General features: G+C 46.4%; 1 protein-coding gene and 1 long non-coding RNA gene across 6 annotated transcripts in view; one reads left to right on the top strand and one right to left on the bottom strand.

The window, feature by feature from the left end:
• PTPN11 (protein tyrosine phosphatase non-receptor type 11) overlaps positions 1-19,705 on the bottom strand; it is a 68,453-nt gene that overhangs the window by 11,095 nt on the left and 37,653 nt on the right. For 2 of the 5 annotated variants that reach the window (XM_081546321.1, XM_081546323.1), the window contains exons 7-13: positions 12,350-12,446; positions 10,106-10,185; positions 9,822-9,980; positions 7,328-7,459; positions 3,979-4,145; positions 2,992-3,059; positions 2,369-2,520 (exon numbers count right to left, since the gene is read on the bottom strand). In XM_081546321.1, coding sequence (XP_081402447.1) covers positions 2,369-2,520; positions 2,992-3,059; positions 3,979-4,145; positions 7,328-7,459; positions 9,822-9,980; positions 10,106-10,185; positions 12,350-12,446 — 855 coding nt within the window. Of the gene's footprint in view, positions 1-2,368; positions 2,521-2,991; positions 3,060-3,978; positions 4,146-7,327; positions 7,460-9,821; positions 9,981-10,087; positions 10,186-12,349; positions 12,447-19,705 lie in introns of all 5 variants that reach the window. The other 3 variants (XM_081546324.1, XM_081546325.1, XM_081546326.1) reach the window with 2 other exon arrangements.
• Positions 9,887-12,485, top strand: LOC145527913 (uncharacterized). The gene is made up of 2 exons (XR_014069992.1): positions 9,887-10,243; positions 11,132-12,485. It is a non-coding gene; the product is annotated as an uncharacterized LOC145527913 (long non-coding RNA).

Raw genomic sequence — 19,705 nt, 5'->3', positions numbered from 1 at the left:
ACCTCAGATATGCAGATGACACCACCCTTATGGCAGAAAGTGAAGAAGAACTAAAGAGCCTCTTGATGAAGGTGAAAGAGGAGAGTGAAAAAGTTGGCTTAAAGCTCAACGTTCAGAAAACTAAGATCGTGGCATCTGGTCCCATCACTTCATGGGAAATAGATGGGGAAACAGTGGAAACAGTGTCAGACTTTATTTTTTTGGGCTCCAAAATCACTGCTGATGGTGATTGCAGCCATGAAATTAAAAGACGCTTACTCCTTGGAAGGAAGGTTATGTATGGCCAACCTAGATAGCATATTTAAAAGCAGAGACATTACTTTGCCAACAAAAGTCCGTCTAGTCAAGGCTATGGTTTTTCCAGTGGTCATGTATGGATGTGAGAGTTGGACGGTGAAGAAAGCTGAGCACCGAAGAATTGATGCTTTTGACCTGTGGTGTTGGAGAAGACTCTTGAGAGTCCCTTGGACTGCAAGGAGATCCAATCAATCCATCCTAAAAGAGATCAATCCTGGGTGTTCATTGGAAGGTCTGATGTTGAAGCTGAAACTCCAATCCTTTGGGCACCTCATGCGAAGGGTTGATTCATTGGAAAAGACCCTAATGCTGGGTAGGATTGGGGGCGGGAGGAGAAGGGGATGACAGAGGATGAGATGGTTGGATGGCATCACCGACTTGATGGACATGGGTTTGGGTAGACTCCGGGAATTGGTGATGGACAGAGAGGCCTGGCGTGCTGCAATTCACAGGGTCACAAAGAGTTGGACACGACTGAGCGACTGAACTAACTAACCTCCCCTACCCTTCATTCCCCATAAAAGGGCAGCAATAAAGGCATTTTGGTTTTAACTAGTTCCTAAATCCAAATTATAACTTCAGATTTAGGGTCAGAGGAACCATATACGGTAAATAATAGGAAGACGTGAAGTGCCAGATAAGCTGGGAGGGAAGGTCCCTCAATTCTCCAAAACCAGAAGAAAAACCAAAGCTTCTGAATGAAATAGAGAGCTTTTCCCCCAGCTTTTCTGAGCAAGACCACCTTATGGTCTTCAAGATATTCCCAAGTAATTTCCCATTTGTACCAGTGGTACTGCACTCTACTTATTAGAAGTCCTTCTTTTGAGGCAACTTCATGCTTTAAGTAAGTACTCCTGGCCCAAATCAATGTAACTGGAAGGTGAATATGAAATAGCCTATAGTAACCATCTAAAGGCTTCCCGGTGGCTCAGACGGTAAAGAATCTGCTTGCAATGCAGAAGACCTGGGTTCAATCCTTAGGTCGGGAAGAACCCCTAGAGAAGAGATGGCTACCCACTCCAGTATTCTTGCCTGAGAATTCCATGGGCAGAGGACCCTGACGAGCTACAGTCCATGGGGTTGCAAACAGTCAGACATGACTGAGAGATTAACACTTCTAAGTTCTATTCTAAGTTCACAGCACTTACATTAAGACAACGACTTAAAGCGGTAAAGTTCAAAACCAGCACAGAGCTTGTTAATTATTTGACCATGCCTTCCTATATCCATACTGTTTCTGAAGATGTTTTTGTACAAGGAAACAACCTAGCGAGTATTTCTACATGGACTGAGAACCTACTAAACTAACTAACTTGGGCTAACCAAGCTTTGATAACATGGCCGCTGAGCTGCTAGGCTAGAAACCTTTCAATCAGGTTGCAGGTCCCATTTTTGAGAAGCTGAGTTTTCCAGGAGGTGATAAACAGGGTAAAGAAGGCAAATATCACTAATGTTTAGACATCACGTCTATCCAGTGAGCAGCACGGTGATGGGGCTGGAGGTGGGGGTGGGGAGCAAACTAAGGACAGCTCCCAAAAGAGCAGTCTCCTCAGTCCTCATGAACTCAGCTTTGTATCTGTTATGAAGAGCTTCCAATGGAAAGGCTCCAGTGCCACACTGTTCATTATGTGTGGCTTATTAAAAATGGAATGTTTCTGTTTCCAACTCAACCACATTGGTGGTTCCAACCCTCATGTGCTATAAAGAGTGAGGCATCCATTTAAGAGATGGAATCAGGATGAATGCGGCCTGGATCAAAACTGGAACAGGCTGGAAACTTCGAGGCTTAGAGTTCTAAGCCTGCCAGGTGAGCCTGGGAAAATCCCAAACCCATCTGTTAGGCCTGGTGCCCCTCCCTAAGCTACTCCATAGTGAAAAATCAGAGTTGTGCGGTAGGGAATAATTCGCTTCCAGAGAGGTCCTTCCTGGTTGGGAACTTGTTTCTCCTTTTCAGATAAAGATAGTTATCTAGCAAAGCCTGAACTCTTGCTCAGAAGGAGAGCATATCTAAGCCAAGCTGTCCAGAAAAAAAACACCAAGAATCTACATGTCAGCCGTGTAGGCTTGGTACCTGCTCTTCTTCAATCCTGCGCTGTAGTGTTTCAATATAATGCTGGACGGCCATATAGATGAATCGGTACTGTGCTTCTGTCTGGACCATCCCTGACCTCTGAGACCGCACCATCTGAATGGTTTTGGGAACGTCGATGTCACAGTCGACACCTACAAAGCAAAGCACCACGGAGCATCAGGAGAAACTGCAGAGACAAGGTGAAGCGGTTTAAAGCACAACTTTAAGCAGAGATAAAGCAAATTTACTCATTCATGTTTTAACCGAACCTGTTCCAAGGGCTACGGCACTGGCCTTCTGACCGATACCAATGATCCTAGAAGATTACAGGTCAGGGGTGGGCGGTGAAGAGCCCCTCAGGTTACAACACCACCCCGTGCCATCAGCAAGGAGTGAGCAGATGGACAGAGACCACCACTGCTCCTAGGCTGTGTTTTATGCCAAAAGCTCAAACAGCATCACTTCTGTTCTTGGGCAAACATACTGAAAGTTGAAGTCTCTGGCCTAGATTTTTGTGAAAATACTTTAACATTCAATTTTCTTCCGCAGGCTATTTTCACTAGCACTTTCCTTCCATAAACTGAAAACAAGAATCGTAGCTTCTTGCCCTCCGAATGACCTACCTTTCTCTCTGATGATGTCAATAAGAATATCAATCACAATGAACGTCCCTGTCCGGCCAATTCCAGCACTGTGGGCAGAAGGATGAAGAGCGAGGACAATGGAGTCATTCATGACGGTTTTATACTCAAAACCAAGCTATTAATATTAACAGAAACAATGTCTGCTCTTGGGAGTATTTATAAGATTGTCTATTTATATTTGCAAACATATTAGCAAAGAGCCCAGGGCTTTGGACTCAGTCCATCCTGCACTTGAAGGCCAGCTTCTCCAGCACAGTGTGCCTGAGGCAAATCCCTTAACCTCCTGACCCTCGGTTTCTTCATCTGTGAAATGGGCTATTGTGACGATCAAATATCAGTAATGGGTGAAAAACAATGAACGCAGACGCTGGTATGGAGCAAGGGCTCAATCAAAGGGAGCTTTTATAGAACTGAATAAATAATGTTTCACACGCATCTACTTGCCCAACATATGAAAGATTTAGGAAACCCAACTTTCCCCAGTATAATCATGAAGCCTAAACTTGGGAACTGGCGCCTACAAACTCTGGTGCAGAGGCCATGGGCCTGGCTTCTAGAAGCCTGAATGGGGAGCAGTCTGAATATTCTGAAACAAACAGGTATGTTGTCAGGGGGAAAAAATACACCATATTTCCATGGAAAACGAGAACAGGATCACAATGAAAGAGATGAATCCTAAAATAACTGCATGAACAGAGAAAACCAATCAAACATTACCAGACTAAGGGTGCCTTAAGAAGGACTGTGTTCACCACCTCCTGCCCCACCACCCCAGTACCTGGTGGTCCCACAGGATCTAGAAGAAATGTATTTTGAGGTCAAAGTGTCCCTTAATGCCACAAACAGGGATTAAATTTTTCCCACAATTAAAGAGCTGTGGCTGGGGCTGAGCAAGTACAAACAAGCACCCTGGGCGTCGAGAGATGACGGGACAGGTGACATCCTAGAGGCGGAGGGGCCGGTCACCTGCAGTGAACCACCACGGGCCCTGCATCCACAATGCTCTCCTGCTTGTGGTGAACCTCTTCCAGGAAGTCCAGCACGCCCCCCGGGTCACTGGGAACGCCGTGGTCCGGCCAGGTCCGAAAGTGGTATTGCCAGACCGTTCTCTCCGTATTCCCCTGGAGTAGAGCCAAGAAAAACCAGAAAAGAATTAAATAAATCAAGAGGTTGAGGCATCGTCCAGGTCCCATCTTTCCCAGATCCTCCGTGAGCCGGGAGGGCCAGGCTGGCACCACCTCCTCACGCTCTGCTCACAGGTCCCCTCCACGAGTTCCCCAGATCTCTCCTCCTCCTGGGTCTGGCTGAGCAATCCTGGAGGCTGGAACCCCTTGCCTCTGTCCGCAGAAGCAAGATGTCTCGTGTGGCAGTTTGTTCTTGAGGAAACGACAACCAGCATCCGTGTCTGAGCCGTCAGCCAGCGGCAGACGAGGTCCCTGTTCCCCCTCCTCCAAGCGCAGCTCCGCGTGGGCGACAACTGAGTCCCCTCGGACTTGGGGCTCGCCTCCCGCCACCTGAGAAAGCGGGAATTCCCTCCAGACAGCTGCTCACCTCTGTTTTTTCGTACCTGGCCTTCCTCCCCTCCTGCAACATGCACTTTTATTATAATTATTTCAACTTCCATTTTGGTGCAGAGCAGGTAAGACAGGCTTTGCAATCAGGTGGATGGATTCAGGCCCCAACCCCAGCATTCACACTCACTGTGGCCCCTGGACATCTCTAAGCCTCAAACCCCTCATGTGCTGATGGGCATAAGGCTCTCTCTACCACAATTTATCATTGTGAGGACTAAACAAGACCAGTTAAACACAGAGCCACTGAGAAGCACACAGGAAGAGGCTCAGCACGCTGGTGCTCTTCTAAGGACTGACATTAATAAAGGTCAACAAGGGTACTGAGACTACAAAAAACCAAAAAAGCATCATGTTCTGGGTCCACCCAATTAGGTCACTATTTGTCACTGTGTCTTCTTCCTACATTATCTGGAGACTACATAAGCTAAGTAACATTTTTAAAGGGGGTTTTGAAAAAAAGTAAGAGAGAGAATAACCAGACCAGTATCCACCACCAGTGACCTTCAGAACATTCAAGGAATCTGAACCACAGTGAAGATCTTTTCTTGAATTATGTGCATTTAGTTTGCTGAGTCATGAAAAAGGATTTTTCTGGAGGTTACCAGTGAGCTAAAACTCAGGGGATTCCCAGGATCACAGAAAGGACAGGGAATGAGAGAGGCCCAGCCACCCTGAGCATCCTTGTTCCTCCTCCTATATAAATGGCCACTGAGGTCTCTGGTCCCACTCCTCCTTCCCAGGCGATTAGGAGGGTTAAATGAGATCATGTGATAGCACTTAAAAAAAAAAAAAGGAACATGCTATAGAAAAAGCAGATAATCCATGACCAGCAATTCTGGAGAAATGATCGGTCTCGTGTCAGCACCTGCATCCAAAAGTGCAAAACACAAACCCAAACACCAACATTTCCTGTACATGATACTCCCAAATCTCTGCTAACAAGAAGATGGATCGTTTATCAAAAAAAAAAAAACAAAACAAAACTGAAGAAAAATCCACCTGCTACTGAGAAACACCTGATAACAAGAAGACGGGTAGTTTATCACTACAGCTGAAGAAAAACCTATCTGAAATCTTTGTCCGATGTCCTCTAAATCTCTCATTTCTGCTTGACAGTGACATTCTTCCAGCTTCCCCGCAGTCTCACAATCGATTGAACCTCCACCCTCTCCCTGCCAGCAACAGAACTGCACATCAGAAGTTCTGATATCTCACCCTGGACCACAGCCACAGAGGCTCCCAGCTCACTCGGGTCCCCAGGCCACCTCATGGAACTCACCAGAGGACAGTCCCTCCTCCATCCTCCGCCCACCTCCTCCCACCCCGGCTACCTAGCTGGGACTCTATGCACTCTCTCCATCACGGATCTGCACTCCCCCCCACCCTCTCTCCATCCACTGCTGAGAAACCCCGGCACCTTAGGTGGATGTGACAGCAGGTGTCTGCTCAATGGCATAGGGACTTGTATCGTGGCTTCTTGTGGCTACATGACTGCAATTCCTTGAGGACAAAGGCTCTTTCGTTCACCTCTGTGTCCCCAGAGGCCCTTGAACAAGCCCCTCTCACCATGAAATCATTATGAATCCAAATCACGCTGGATGCAAAGTTAGTCACCCCAGATGTATACATATGAGTGACTCCCTTTGCTGTCCACCTGAAACTATCACAACATTGCTGATCGTCTATACTTCAATATAACATAAAAAGTTAAAAAAAAAAAAAAAGAAACAAACATAGTCATCCCAGGGACAAACCTGAACTACGTACAATTAGAAGCTGACACATGGAATATGGGCACTAAAATAGGCCTCAGGGCCTTTGCACTTGCTGCTCCTTTTGCTTGGAACTCTCCTCTCCCGAGCCTCAGATGCTGCTCCACCTTCAGGTCTCAGCTTGCCTGGCACCCCCTCAAAGAGGTCCTCCCTGTGTACTCCACTTCCTTCTCTAACACACCACAATGTGGCTTTCACATCCCCAGCACAATTGGAAAGCTTGGTTGGTTATTGACTCCTTAACCTTCCACCTCCCTAGGCTCTGTGGGGAAAGGGACCGTGCAGGTCTGGTTTGCCTTGTACCAGCCAAGTACCTTGTGGCTTCCCAGGTGACTCAGACAGTAAAGAATCTACCTGCAATGCAGGAGACCTGGGTTCGATCCCTGGGTCAGGAAGATCTCCTGGAGAAGGGAATGGCAACCCACCCCAGTATTCTTGCCTGGTGTATTCCAAGGGCAAAGGAGGCTGGCAGGCTATAGTCACAAAGAGTCGGACACGACTGAGTGACTAACACAATGACAACAAAACAAGTACCTCGGTGGTACCTGGCACACAGAGGGTGTCCATGCTAAGTCACTTCAGTCGTGTCTGACTCTGTGCGACCCCATAGACGGCAGCCCACCAGGCTCCCCCATCCCTGGGATTCTCCAGGCAAGAACACTTGAGTGGGTTGCCATTTCCTTCTCCAATGCATGAAAGTGAAAAGTGAAAGTGAAGTCGCTCAGTCGTGTCCGACCCTTAGTGACCCCATGGACTGCAGCCTACCAGGCTCCTCTGTCCATAGGATTTTCCAGGCAAGAGTACTGGAGTGGGTTGCCATTTCCTTCTCCGGAGGGTGTCCATAAATGGATGTTATTCAGTGAGTGAACGAATGCCTGAAGTTATGCAGACAGAAGTGACCGCATGACCCTGGATTAGCGCACCCGATGTGCAGTTACCAGAGTCTCTAAAGTACGACAGTATACTTACTTGTCCAACCTTTGAGAGTTTAAGTTCTCTTAAGGTATAGTCGTGAGCAGCGCTTTCCTTGACGTTCCTAACGCGCATGACTCCGTATTCTTTTAGCGCATACTCGTCAGGCCAGTATTTGACACATTTACTCTGGAAGGGGTCCGAGAAAAGACAGTTAATCTCTGTGAACTCTGACATGAAAGCCTCAACCAGCAGAAGAGCAACATTCAAGTGTTGACTACTAATATGGAAAAGGGCCTGCCTGGTGTCTAACTGTTGGATTTTCAAAGAAAAGGAAAGAAGAGTTCAAAGTAGAGAAGCAGATGCAGGGAGAACCAGGGAGAAGTGAGAAGAGAAAGCCAGTGTTGCAGAGTGGTTCATCCAAGTCATGGGTCTGAGGAGAGTTGGTGCTTGTTTATTTCTCGCTAAAGAACCAAGGAGGGATTTTCCTGACGATCCACTGGCTAAGACTCCATGCTCCCAATGCAGGGGGCCCAGGTTCGATCCCTGGTTAGGGTACTGGATCCCACATGCCACAACTGATAGTTTGCATACCTTGACCAAAGATCCTGCATGCCGCAACCAAGACTCAGCAGAGCCGAAAAAATAAATATATTTTTTAAGAAAGGACTTGAACTTATCTTTTTAAAAAAGAACTAAAGAGCAGAGAGCGGAGGACTACGGGGTGTGCAGGTTGCTGTCTAGCAACCGCTGAGTGCTGAATTCCGGAGATCTGCCAGTCACTCTGCAGGGAAGACAGGCAGGGGCTCTGGAGGTGGATGGGCTGCCCAACAAGCCAGACTGTCTGGTTCACTTCCGCGCCCGTGTAGGAGGCCTCCACGCCTTATCTAACCCAAGTGTGAACAACTCCGGCACGGAAAGGCAGCTGATGGAGTTTTGAACCAGCTGCTTTTTCTATATCCAGATCCACTTGATACCTGCTGCACACGTCACCCTCACTTAACCGGGCGCCTGGGAACGCCGAGCCTGCAATAGCTGCTGGCTTCAGATTGGAAAATATGGCACCAGGGGAATCAGTCTTGCTGCCAAAGAGGAAGATACTTTGTTCAATGAGACCTGAGTCCGCAGAGATCTGGTGATGCGTTCTGGGCAGAGAATGTTTTTCTGTCTTGCTTTTTTCCCCAGGAGCAGTCACCCACACCACTCATTTTCCACAGCCCCCAAGACACAACTACCGGCAAGAGAAATCTACCTTGTACATTAGGAAGATACAGCAATTCACTGTTAAAAAACAAGAAATCAGAGAACAGCTGCAGACACTCCCCTCTGAGTCAATGATTAATTGAAAAGAAACAAAATATGGTAGGAGGAAAGATCAACAGAAGAATTAATGGACAGCACTACTTTTTTGCTTGACATGCTTTACGTGGCCTTTTATTTATTATTCTGAATTTGGCTTTGCCTCCAGTATTTTGTAGATCCAAGTACCTCTTTGATAGATTTGATACAATTTTTATTATCCCCAAATGAACACTTTGACTATTAAATGTATGCAATGCTGTTACTGGTCAATCAATTCTGAGGACTCCTGGTCACCCAAGAGAACACAAATCACAGCTCCTAACACTGTAGCTGACTCTACATGTCTGCGAATGACTGCAACCTCCTCCCAGTTTCCCAAACTCTGATGTAAACCTTGGCAAACAAATTCTAAAACGTGAGCACTGATACTTTAGCTTTTAAATTAAAAGCCCAGGAATCCAGAGTCTGGTTTTCCTTCTGTGCACTACACTGGTTTTTCTTCTGTGCAAACACAAGTTATTGGAAAGACCTGTGGGGAGACCGGGAGCGCATCACGCCCTCCGCTCTAGCTGCAGAGTGAAGAGGGAGAATGGGAACACAGGCACAGGCCGGGAGAAGGAGGGAAGCAGTGGGGCAGGGCGACTGGTCCCAACGTCTGTCTGTTCCAGGAGCTTCTGGCAGCTCTTCTGAGAGGGACCAATCCTGATCCCTCTGAAGTAACCTGAGAACCCCCTCTTTCCAGCCCCTAGGTTGGCCTCCTGTAACTGCAACCAGAGAATGAGAATGGGCGGCCTCCTACAACTGCAGCCAGGTAACTGGCAGGACGGAGGGTTCAGTTTTCCTTTCCACACTGACAGCAGGTGACCCTCCCCTGAAGCAGAAATTATAAAAATGTTTTAACTTGTCCATTAATTCAAGAACATCTAATGCTACTGTGGGCGGCTGCTGGAGGAAGCCTCTATTTCACCATGACCAGACCTGGCCCCGAACGTATTCAGATGTGTTATCAACTAGCAGTACAACAACGAAAATCTTAGAAGGGAACTCCTCAGTGGTCCAGTGGTTAGACTCCACGCTTTCACTGAGAAGGGCCGGGTTTTGATCCCTGCCCAGGAAACTAGGTGTAGAAAACTACACCAGATTTCTTCCACTCCCCTTTTTCCAGAGGGTCAGTTAGAATAAGCTTAACATGTTTATTCGGTTCTTAACATGATCAACCCAACACGTACAATACTTCAAAAAAGTATACCTTTCCTCTCTCCACTTCTTTTGTTGTCATGACAATCACTCGGGAATTCTCCTGGAACACCATCCGCCAGAAGTCATTCACCGTGTTCTGCAGGCAGCCTTGTGTGGCAATGTAGCTCTTTTTGGGCTTTGAGTTGTTGCATTTGGTTTCAAATTCAGGCTAGAGATTGAGGAAGAAAACAACTTCAAACCTTTGAAAACTGCTTTCAGGCCATGTGGAAGGATTTTAAAATACAAAAACTGGCTAGCAATACACAGTCAGAAAACACCATGAAAGCAGTTTACCATGATAATGTTTGCGTTGATGTAATCCGAAACGGGCTCATTGGGATCACCGTCGTGGAGGACAACCCTGGTGTGATCGACTGGAAGAAGAAGAGACCACGGTCACAGTGGTACTCAGACCCCTTCAGGACAAATCAGGTCAAATCAGCTCACTCTCAGCGAGTCCCGGTTTTATTCATTTCATAATCAAATGGCATTAAAAACTAAATCCAACGTGAGCACAATAATCTGAATATGATGCCCCCAAATGCTTTCCTTAAGGAGTGTAAGGTAGCGATGTTAATTCCCTGGTTTTAATAGTGTACTGTTGGTATAGAGGATGTTATCATTGGGAGAAGCTGGGGAAAAGATACATGGGAACCCTCTACGTATTTCTGTAACTTCTTGTGAGTCTAAAATTATTTCAGAACAAAAGGTTTTTTGCTTTCTTGTTTTTATTTAAAGGAAGAGTAAAGTATAGGTAAATGACATGTCTGAGATTTGCTTCACAATAATTCAGGGAGAGAAGAGACGTGTACCAGAATACAGATAAATTGGGACTTCCCTGGCGGTCCAGTGACTAAGACTCCATGCTCCCAATGCAAGGGGCCCAGGTTCAATCCCTGGTCAGGAAACTAGATCCCACATGCCACAACTAAGAGTTTGTATCCCGCAACTAAAGATCCCATGTACTGCAACTAAGACCCATCACGGCCAAAATAAATTAAAAAAAAAGAATAGAAATGAATCAAGATTGGGCACGAGTTGACAACTGGTGGAGCTGGGTGCTAGGCATGTGTGGGTTGTGTATTATTATTTTGTCTACTTTCAAATATATTTTAAACTTTCTGTAATAAAAAGGATTTTTAAAAAGTAAAGTAGAATTAAATACAGTATCCAGACAAGATTCTGACAATAGTATCTACTGACCAAATTCTGTATAAAAGTACATTACTGATATAAAAATCTGAGTGTGCTACCTAAGCAACACATTTTACACTGGGAATTAGTAATAAAGTTGTATGTCTTAACACTGTTCTGTTTCAGATTGCCCATCTTTAAGAAAATGATGCTAAACAGAAGAAACATCTGACTGGGATCTTTAAGAGAGGAAAGGACAGTAATATTCTGTTTAGTACTGCATACCACTGTTCCTGTCATCTTTCCCTACATGCCCACATCTTACTAATGAGCACCATTCAGACCTCCTGAGCAGAAATGAAAACTTCAGACGTAAAGAGGATGATGCTTCCCCAAGGTCATTAGGACCATGCTGTGGCTCAGAATGATTCCCTGCAAATTCCTCTTTTTCTCTCCTCGATATTAGAAGAGCCTCCACTGCCTCCCATCCTCACTTACACACATCTATATGGATGTGATATTCATACACACCATGTATGTGCCCATACGAACACAGAAAGAGGAAGACTATGCTATACACACACACACACACACAGGATGGGTTTACAATATATAGCAAAGTAGTTCTGACCCGATGAGACATTAGGGCAAGGCTCTCCAATCTGATCATGCTCCCCAATAAACTTTAATAATGAAGTTTTTGAACACTGAAATGTATACATATTGAGTGGGTCAAAAAGTCCATTTGGGTTCTTCTGTATGCTCACAGTGTGGGAAACCCAAATGAACTTTCTGGCCAATCCAATCCAATTATAGATGCAAACAAGGCTTATTAAATACATTATACACACTCTGCTATCAAGCTGCACATCAGATTTAATTTTTTTTTTCCTTTTTCTTCCTTTTTTTTTTGGATAAAGAATATACATCAAGAGAAGTTCTAAATGTTTCTTCCTGGCCCACTCCGCAGACCTTGCATTAGAGCCTGGAGCTAAGAGTAGTGACTCTGGGGGCTCCAGTAACAGTTTTCCCACACAGATCCAAGGGCCAGGGACTGCAGAGCAAGGACACAAGCCTGGGACCCCTGAGGCTGATGGTGAGACCCTGGGAGAGAGCAAGCCTTGACACGATCTCTCCTGGGCAGTCTAAATGAACAGAAGGAAACAACCACACTCTAAGCCTCCTAGTGTAAATTTCACTCTATAAGCAGCAGCATCACAGGAACTGGATGAATGAGGCCATCCGTCTCCACCACAGCTGACTACTTTGGAAACTATTCACAATTAAAAGAAGCTAAGGCCTTGGATCTGCTGAAAAAGCACATGCCCCACCTCCCCAGAGAAGTGACAGAGACCCTGGGGATCAAAACCTCCAACAGTGACTATTACGGAGACTGGTACTTACAGGGCAGGATGTTCTTATATCTATTTTTGTTTTTATTTTCTTGCCTCTGACCCTCTTTTCGGCTATAGAGAAGTTTACACTCCTGTTGTTGTAGTGTCTGGAGAGAAACAAAAGTAAATATTATTATGCGTCAAAAGCTTCCCCAAAAAGCCTGACTGAGCATTTCTGCTTTAGGGGATTTATCCCAGGAAATGTTCAAGAGTTGTGGGCGACAGCTATAAGAATGCTCACCTTAATGCTACATCAAGAGGGGCAGAGACACTGGAAATAGCTGCCGAAATAAACACTTTCATTCATTCAAACAAAGGATATTCTACAGACTTATGCTAGGAGAATATCTAATGCCTTGGAAAGATGATCAGAGTAAGTATTAACTAAAAAGAAGGTCAAATTTTCCAAACAGTGCCTTACATAAGCCCTTATGTCTGTGTGCACCTATGCATGTAAGAAATGGCAGAAGTCTGTACACCAAAAAAGTATGGGGCTTTTTTATTTTCAGCAGTAAGATTATGTTTTGTTTTGCTCATTTTTTGCCTAAATTTTCTACAATAAATATTTATAAGAAGAGAAACTTTGGGAATTTCCTGTCAGTCCAGTGGTTAGGACTCCTCGCTCTCACTGCTGAGGGCCTGGGTTCATTCCCTGGTCAGGGAGCTAAGATAAGATCCCCCAAGTTGCCCGGTGTGCTCCCACCCTGAAAAGAGAGAGACCTTTAAAAATAAGTTACTAAGAATGAAAGCCAGTGAACGTTGGTAAACAGTACCCAAATTGGAGATGTGATCCATGTTCCTCAGGACTTTGTAATCTGCCTACTTTAACCATTGATGAATTCAGAGCAAGCTGAAACTCAGTTCTCAAATCTGGATTCCGGTGGACAGTAAAAGTGGTTTACTGTGGGCGTGCAATCTTTGTTGGCAAAGCTTTAGAGTCTTCCTGTGCCCCAAACCTACATCAGTGCCCCGGGCAGCCAAGCCTGCGTCTGCACAGACACCCGCTCCCCTGTGCTCTGAGGGGAGGGGGAGCCCCTCTGCTCTCCCCAGATAGAGATGGAGGAGGAGAACGCTCAGGCTCCTGAAGCGAGTGGTCAGGAAGGACACCTCTGCAGGGAAAGGAGGTGGGGAACGGAACCAGGGAAAGAAGAGCCTAAACAAAGCAGGCAGCCACAACAGGGCTGGCCCCAGGGAAGAAGGGACGTCGCAGGGAAGTGGAGAGGAAGACCAGCTGTAGAAACAGACAGGAAGGTGGACCAGCCAGGCTGAATGAAGCATTTTCAAGGATGTAGGCTTCATTTTTCAGAATCACCAAAAGTGCCTCTCAAGGAACCAATGGTTTCAGATAAGCCTCGTTTGAATAGGAAATCACAAATGGGCAAATCAAGAAAGTGAATGGCAAACTAAAAAGAAAAAAAAAGTGTTACATATTAAAAATATATTTATATATGCCAAAATGATGATCCCTTAAGAGATTTCTCTACGAGGGAAGGCAGAGCCAGTATTTCGTAACACAGTGGCCCTATTATATTTCCACTTCATTTATCTGCATTTCATAGACAGGTATGAAAGTCAGGAGTTTAAATTGCTATTTGACTCTAGGTTTCAAAATGCAATAATTTGGCCTTGACACACAGCTCAGAACTAAAATGTTTAGCCAGCTGAAACCTGGACAGAAATAAAATACAACGTACACAGTACTCTGACAATCAAATGGTCACTCAAAATTCTTCAGTGAGTTCACATACAGTAATTAGAGCCATCTGCATTCTCGGAGCTGGCATATCCTCTGATACTGCTGTTAGGAAGAAAGTTCGATCTTGATTTTTAGACAGTAAGGTGAGGTTCAAACCCTATGAACTGAATCAATCACTTAAACATCAACCAAGTGAAGAGAAACAACATCAACAAAAGCTAGGAAATAACTAGGGGCTTGATTCAAAACAAACTTGACAGCAAAGCATTCAAGTGCTCACTTATGGAACAAACTTCAAGTGACGCTTCACTTGTGGAGGGCACACTGCCAGAGCAAGCTCTAGAAAAGGCAAATCTCATCCGTCCCTCACTGTTTAATCACCTTCAATTTCTCCTCCTGCCTTCGAGACAAATGCAAGCTTCTCAGAACAACTCAGGGGACCTTCTCCTCTCTGAGTGGATGGAGGCCTGCCTCTAACCTCAGCTTCTGCTTGTCCGGTCACTATCCTGATTGTCCTTCAGTGTCCTCCGGTATAAGGCGAGGTGAACCCTGATTACCTACCCCTCAGAGTTGGTGTAAGAGTTAAGGTGCACTGTCTACACTCCAGCCACACCAAGTATCTTGAACCCACCGTATTTCTTCGTGCCTTCATGTTCTTGTTCATGGCCTCTGCCTAGAACTCCTTTTCTCTGCCTTGAGTACCTCTGAATGTTACTTTTTGGTTATTCACTAGGACCTGCCTCAAATGCCGCCTCCTCTGGGAAGCTCTCCTGACCCACTCAGCACGACCTCCCTGGGTCTCAGGGTACCTGCACACAGTCCGCAGCATCACCCTCCATGAGTGCTCCTGTCACACTGAATACCAGCTACGTCTTTACAACCTGTCTCTTCTATTAGAGAGCGTGGACCACCCCTGTTTGCCAGTAACCAGCTCAGCATCCAGCACAAAGCAGGCCCTCAAAATGTATCTGCTGGATGGACAAACAAATACAGGAAGGGGTTGGGGGGGAGACAGACAAACCACAGACCATCACTGGCGACGGCCGTGAACTGCAGGCCCCACACTCAGCATCCTATGCTGACACTGCTGACCTGGCCTTCAACGTAAAGGAAAGCCACTGGAGGCAAAATATGAGATCAGCATTTCCCAATCTTTAGTCATCTGAAAAGCATATTTAAGGGAATTCCCTGACAGTCCAGCAGTTAGGACTCCAAGCTTTCATTGCCAAGGGTGCTGATTCAATCCCTGGTCAAAGAACTAAGATCCCATAAGCTGCACAGCGGAGCCAAAAACAAAAAGATAAATGAAAACAAAGAAAGGAAAGCATCTTCAAGATGCTGTCTCATCTTGGCACACTGCCTATTATATCAGTTGCTTTCTTAAACTAACCTCCACTTTTTCCCCTTCGGAAGATGTATTTCAAAAGAAAACTGCCTATTACTAGCACATAAGAAAACCACTATCACTTGCCATATATAGAAGGTAACCAGAAGAAGGAATATAATAAAAATGGAATATTGTCAAATTCTACCTAGGTATTATAACATGCCTGAAAGTGAAAGTTGCTCAGTCGTGTCCGACTCTTTACCATCTATGGAATTCTCCAGGCCAGAATACTGGAGTGAGTAGCCTATCCCTTCTCCAGCAGTTCTTTCCGACCCAGGAATCGAACCGGGGTCTCCTGCACCGCAGGCCGATTCTTTATCAGCTGAGCTACTAGGGAAGCCCTGGTATGCCTGAGGCTTTATTTAAAATAAAAAAAAAAAAAAGGTATACTGGCAAGTCTTAAGAAATAGATGTTGCTGCTGTTCAGTCACTAAGTTGTGTCGGACTCTTTTGTGAACCCATGGACTGTAGTCTGCCAGGCTCCTCTGTTCATGGGATTTCCCAGGCAAGGATACTAGAGCCACTTCTTTCTACAGGGGATCTTCCTGACCCAGAGATCAAACCTGCATCTCCTGCATTGGCAGGCAGATTCTTTACCACTGAGCCACTAGGGAAGCCCAGGGGTAGATGTTAGAGGCATATTAAAACTGTACTCAGACCTTCTCCTAAGCCACGATAAAAGAAATGAATAAGGGTTAAAGAGATAAAAAAGAGAAAACCTTCTTCATTCACTAATTCAATTTTACTGTAACAGGGCCGCTGAAAATCACCTCACACACCAAGAACACTTTGCTAGAATAATCCAGACTTCCAGGCCGAGGAAACCCTCACCAATACCCAGTGCATGCTGGCTGGACCATCTACTCGCTCAGCCTCTGGCTTCCCGCATCCTGCATTAAGTTACCAACCGTCTCTTCCATGCGGATGTGAGGTTTAATCAGAACACGAGCTGAGACAATTTGGGCCCTGGAGTCTTCCAGAAAGGACAGGTCCAGGGGCCCTGTGTCCCTGGCTTTGCCGGGTGCTGACTGCTGGCGGCTGGCAGCTGTCATGGATTAGAACTGTGTAACTGTGTGTCTCCCGCTCCAGCCCTGCTCCCTCCTCAGACCCCATCAGCCCATTCTCAACTATGCCTGGGGCCCAGTTGCCTGAACACAATTCATTTCTCACAGTGGATGGCTGCCATCCCTCTAGAATGAGGCTGAATATAAAAAGAACTCAGAAATTGTGAGTTTCTGTACTCTGCCAGCAGAGGCTCCCTGACTGCACCCAAGATTATCAGCTCCCACCTGCTAAGGGGTGCTTCCTCCCCAGCACCAGGCTGGTGGAAGAGGCAGGGGAATATCCCACAAGCCCTGCCCCCAGGAGGTTACAATCCCTTCCAAGTTGATCTTCCATGAACTCCCTCTCAGCTGCCCCCAGGTCACCAAAAGCTGTGAATGATCTGCAGCTGACTGTCACTGTTTCTATCCCCATTATCCACTGGGCCAGGCAGGATGTCAGTGATAAGCCGTGGGACAGGCGGCTAAAAGGATAGTACAAAACTAGAGAGAAGCCCGTGTGCAACCAACAACAACAAAAAACAACACTATAAAGCTGGGGCACAAGGCTGCAAGATACTCCATCTTACCAAGCAATACAACCAAAAGGTTTGCACCCAAGGAGGAACCCTCCAAAAGGACCAGAGGCTAGCTAGCTACAGTCACCTGATTACATGAGCCAAAGTTGATCAACAAAGGGATTATATCAAATGGTTAAGCCTTTATAAGAGCCATGAAGAGAAAGAGAATCCCCTGATCCACACTATACATTAGGAGTGCCCAGCAGCACAACCAGTGTGGACAGAACAGGTGTTCACAGTGCAGAACCATCCCTTACATTTATGGCTGTTGAACACCCATGCTCCCCACACCTGGACTCCTGCCAGTCTCCAGCCCAAAAGCCAGTAGCAGCATTCCCAGTCTCTGTGATGATCGGAAGAGACCCCCCGAAACACCCCCTCACAGACTTCCAAAGCCCTCTGATTAAAGACCACTGGAACTGGCTCTTGACCAGAATGTCATGAATGCAAGTGGAAAAACAGAATCAAAGAAAGACAGACACACAACAGATGAATGGGCAGAGCCAGGCAGCCCCATGCGCCAGGACATGGCCTGAGAACCATTCGTCCTCAGTGCTCTGAGCAACCGGGACTAATTGCTAAGGGGGAAAAAAAAATAATGCCATTAACCATTAGGGGCAGACCAAGTTGTACAGTTACTTTATTTTTTTAATTCTAATTATTTTTTGGCTGCGCTGAGTCTTTGCTGCGCTGTGCAGGCTTTCTCCAGCTGTGGAGTACGGACTCTAGAGCACGCAGGATCAGTAGTTCTGACGCACGAGCCCTCTAGTTGTGGCACGCAGACTTCTCTAGTTGCAGTGCATGGGCTTAGTTGCTGCACGGCATGTGGGACTGCAGTTCCCTGACCAGGGATCGAACCTGCGTCCCCTGCATTGGAAGGTGGATTCTTAACCACTGGACCACCAGGGAATTCCCAGCAGTTACTTCATTTTCAAAAACAAAGCTACGAGGGGAGGAAACTAGATGAACAAAGTATTGCTAAGTGTTACAGCTGAGGATTGGGAAAAAGAAGGCCCATCATCCTATTTTCTTGACTTCAGGGTGTGTGAAAACTTCAATAATAAAAGAATGTTTTTATAAATTGTAAAAAAGAAAAACAGAAATGTAAAAGTTGCTATTAACTCTCCCGCTACCCACGCATGGCTGGCCTCCTGTGGGAGAGACAGAAGGCTGAGAAGGGCTGCCGGGCTGATGGCCTCTCTGATTTAGGACCATGAATAAGACAGTGGTAACCATGTGGGCAGGCTCCACGTGGGCAGGCCTTCTTCCCTGTCTGAATGAACTTCTGTTTCCCTTTGGCGTCTGCCCTCTGCAAAGAGGGACACTGGAATTCTCGCTCTGTCCTCTTTACTGCAAACTCAGTGATGTTACCAGGCACCACCAGCAGGGGAAAGCCCCCACTTCCAGATGCTACGCTGCCCGGCCTTTTACCACTTCCTCGCGGTGGAGTCTGAGCAGTTCCTCCCGAATGAGTCCACGGCAACCTCGAGAAACGAAGGGGCTGATGGATTCTCTCATGGTCAGAGAAGGTCCACACTGATGGACAAGCACTTACAAAGCACCATGAATAGACAAAACCAACCTAAGATCTGGTTTCTTTACAGGTGCATGTTGTAAGTCAAGTCATCACCTTCCTCCAACAAGGTGAATAGTAAGTGGAAAAACACATTCAGAAGACAGGATCCCCAGAAGAGAACAAGATCTGACACAGGAAATAGCAGCACACAGCACAAGACAAATCCATCATTAATAATCTGTCATTTGGTGTATAATGAATTAGGTGGTGTGGAACTTTGGGATTGAGATTCATGAATATTAAGGGAAGGTGGTTTCTGGGAGGAGCTGAGGCTTGAGGTAGGTGAGGGGTGAGGCAGAGAGTGCAAGGAAGAACAGAAGACATCCCAGCAAGGTAGGGATGTGAGCAAAGGTGGCTAAGAGGCCACAGCTAGTGACCTGAGAGTTGGGGGGAAGGAAACTGGTCAAAGAGTCTGGAAGCTGTGCTGTCAGTGGTGGGGAATGAGGTCAGGCGGGGAGCTGGGGCGTTTTGAGAACTGGACAGCAGATCTTCAACAGCTGAGCAGCACAGCGCAGTAGACTTGGAGTCAGAGGTTCTGGAAGCTCAAACCACAGCCAACTATTTGCCCGCCACATCCTTGGGGACAGCTTTTGCCCTTTCTTCCAGGTGCTTCATCTCCAGAATGAAAATGCTATGGCTCTGGTGGGACATCGGGAGCCACTGCAGGTTTGTGAGCAGAAGAGTGACAGGAGAAATGCTGGCAGCAGATGAGCACGAAGGGTGAATGGAAGGGCAGAGGTCAAGGGTAAAAAAGCAGCTGGTGTCCTGTGGGGCAATGAGCACCTACAGCCCTGGCATCAGGTGAGACTCCCGTGTCAGCCGCTGCCCCCCTGGGTGATACTGAGGAGTTGCCCTGATCGCAGAGCGTCCAGGGACACAAGATCTACCTCCCTCACAAGATCTGGGGACACAATGAGATGACTTCCTTAGCCCGCAGCACAGCACCAAACAGACCGTAAATGCTGGCTTGCTTCCTTCCGTCCTCTAAAAACAGAAAGACAACTAGGAAAGGAAAACCAACCAGACCTAGTGAATGACAATGTGAGAAAGAGGAGAAAGACAAGTTAAAGGATGCTCCAAGAATTC

This window comes from Giraffa tippelskirchi, chromosome 11 (assembly GCF_054371585.1).
Source record: "Giraffa tippelskirchi isolate mGirTip1 chromosome 11, T2T-mGirTip1v1.2.pri, whole genome shotgun sequence".
NCBI classification, from domain to species: domain Eukaryota; kingdom Metazoa; phylum Chordata; class Mammalia; order Artiodactyla; family Giraffidae; genus Giraffa; species Giraffa tippelskirchi.
Note: the sequence above shows the minus strand (reverse complement) of the source record. Positions and strands in the feature narration are given on the sequence as shown.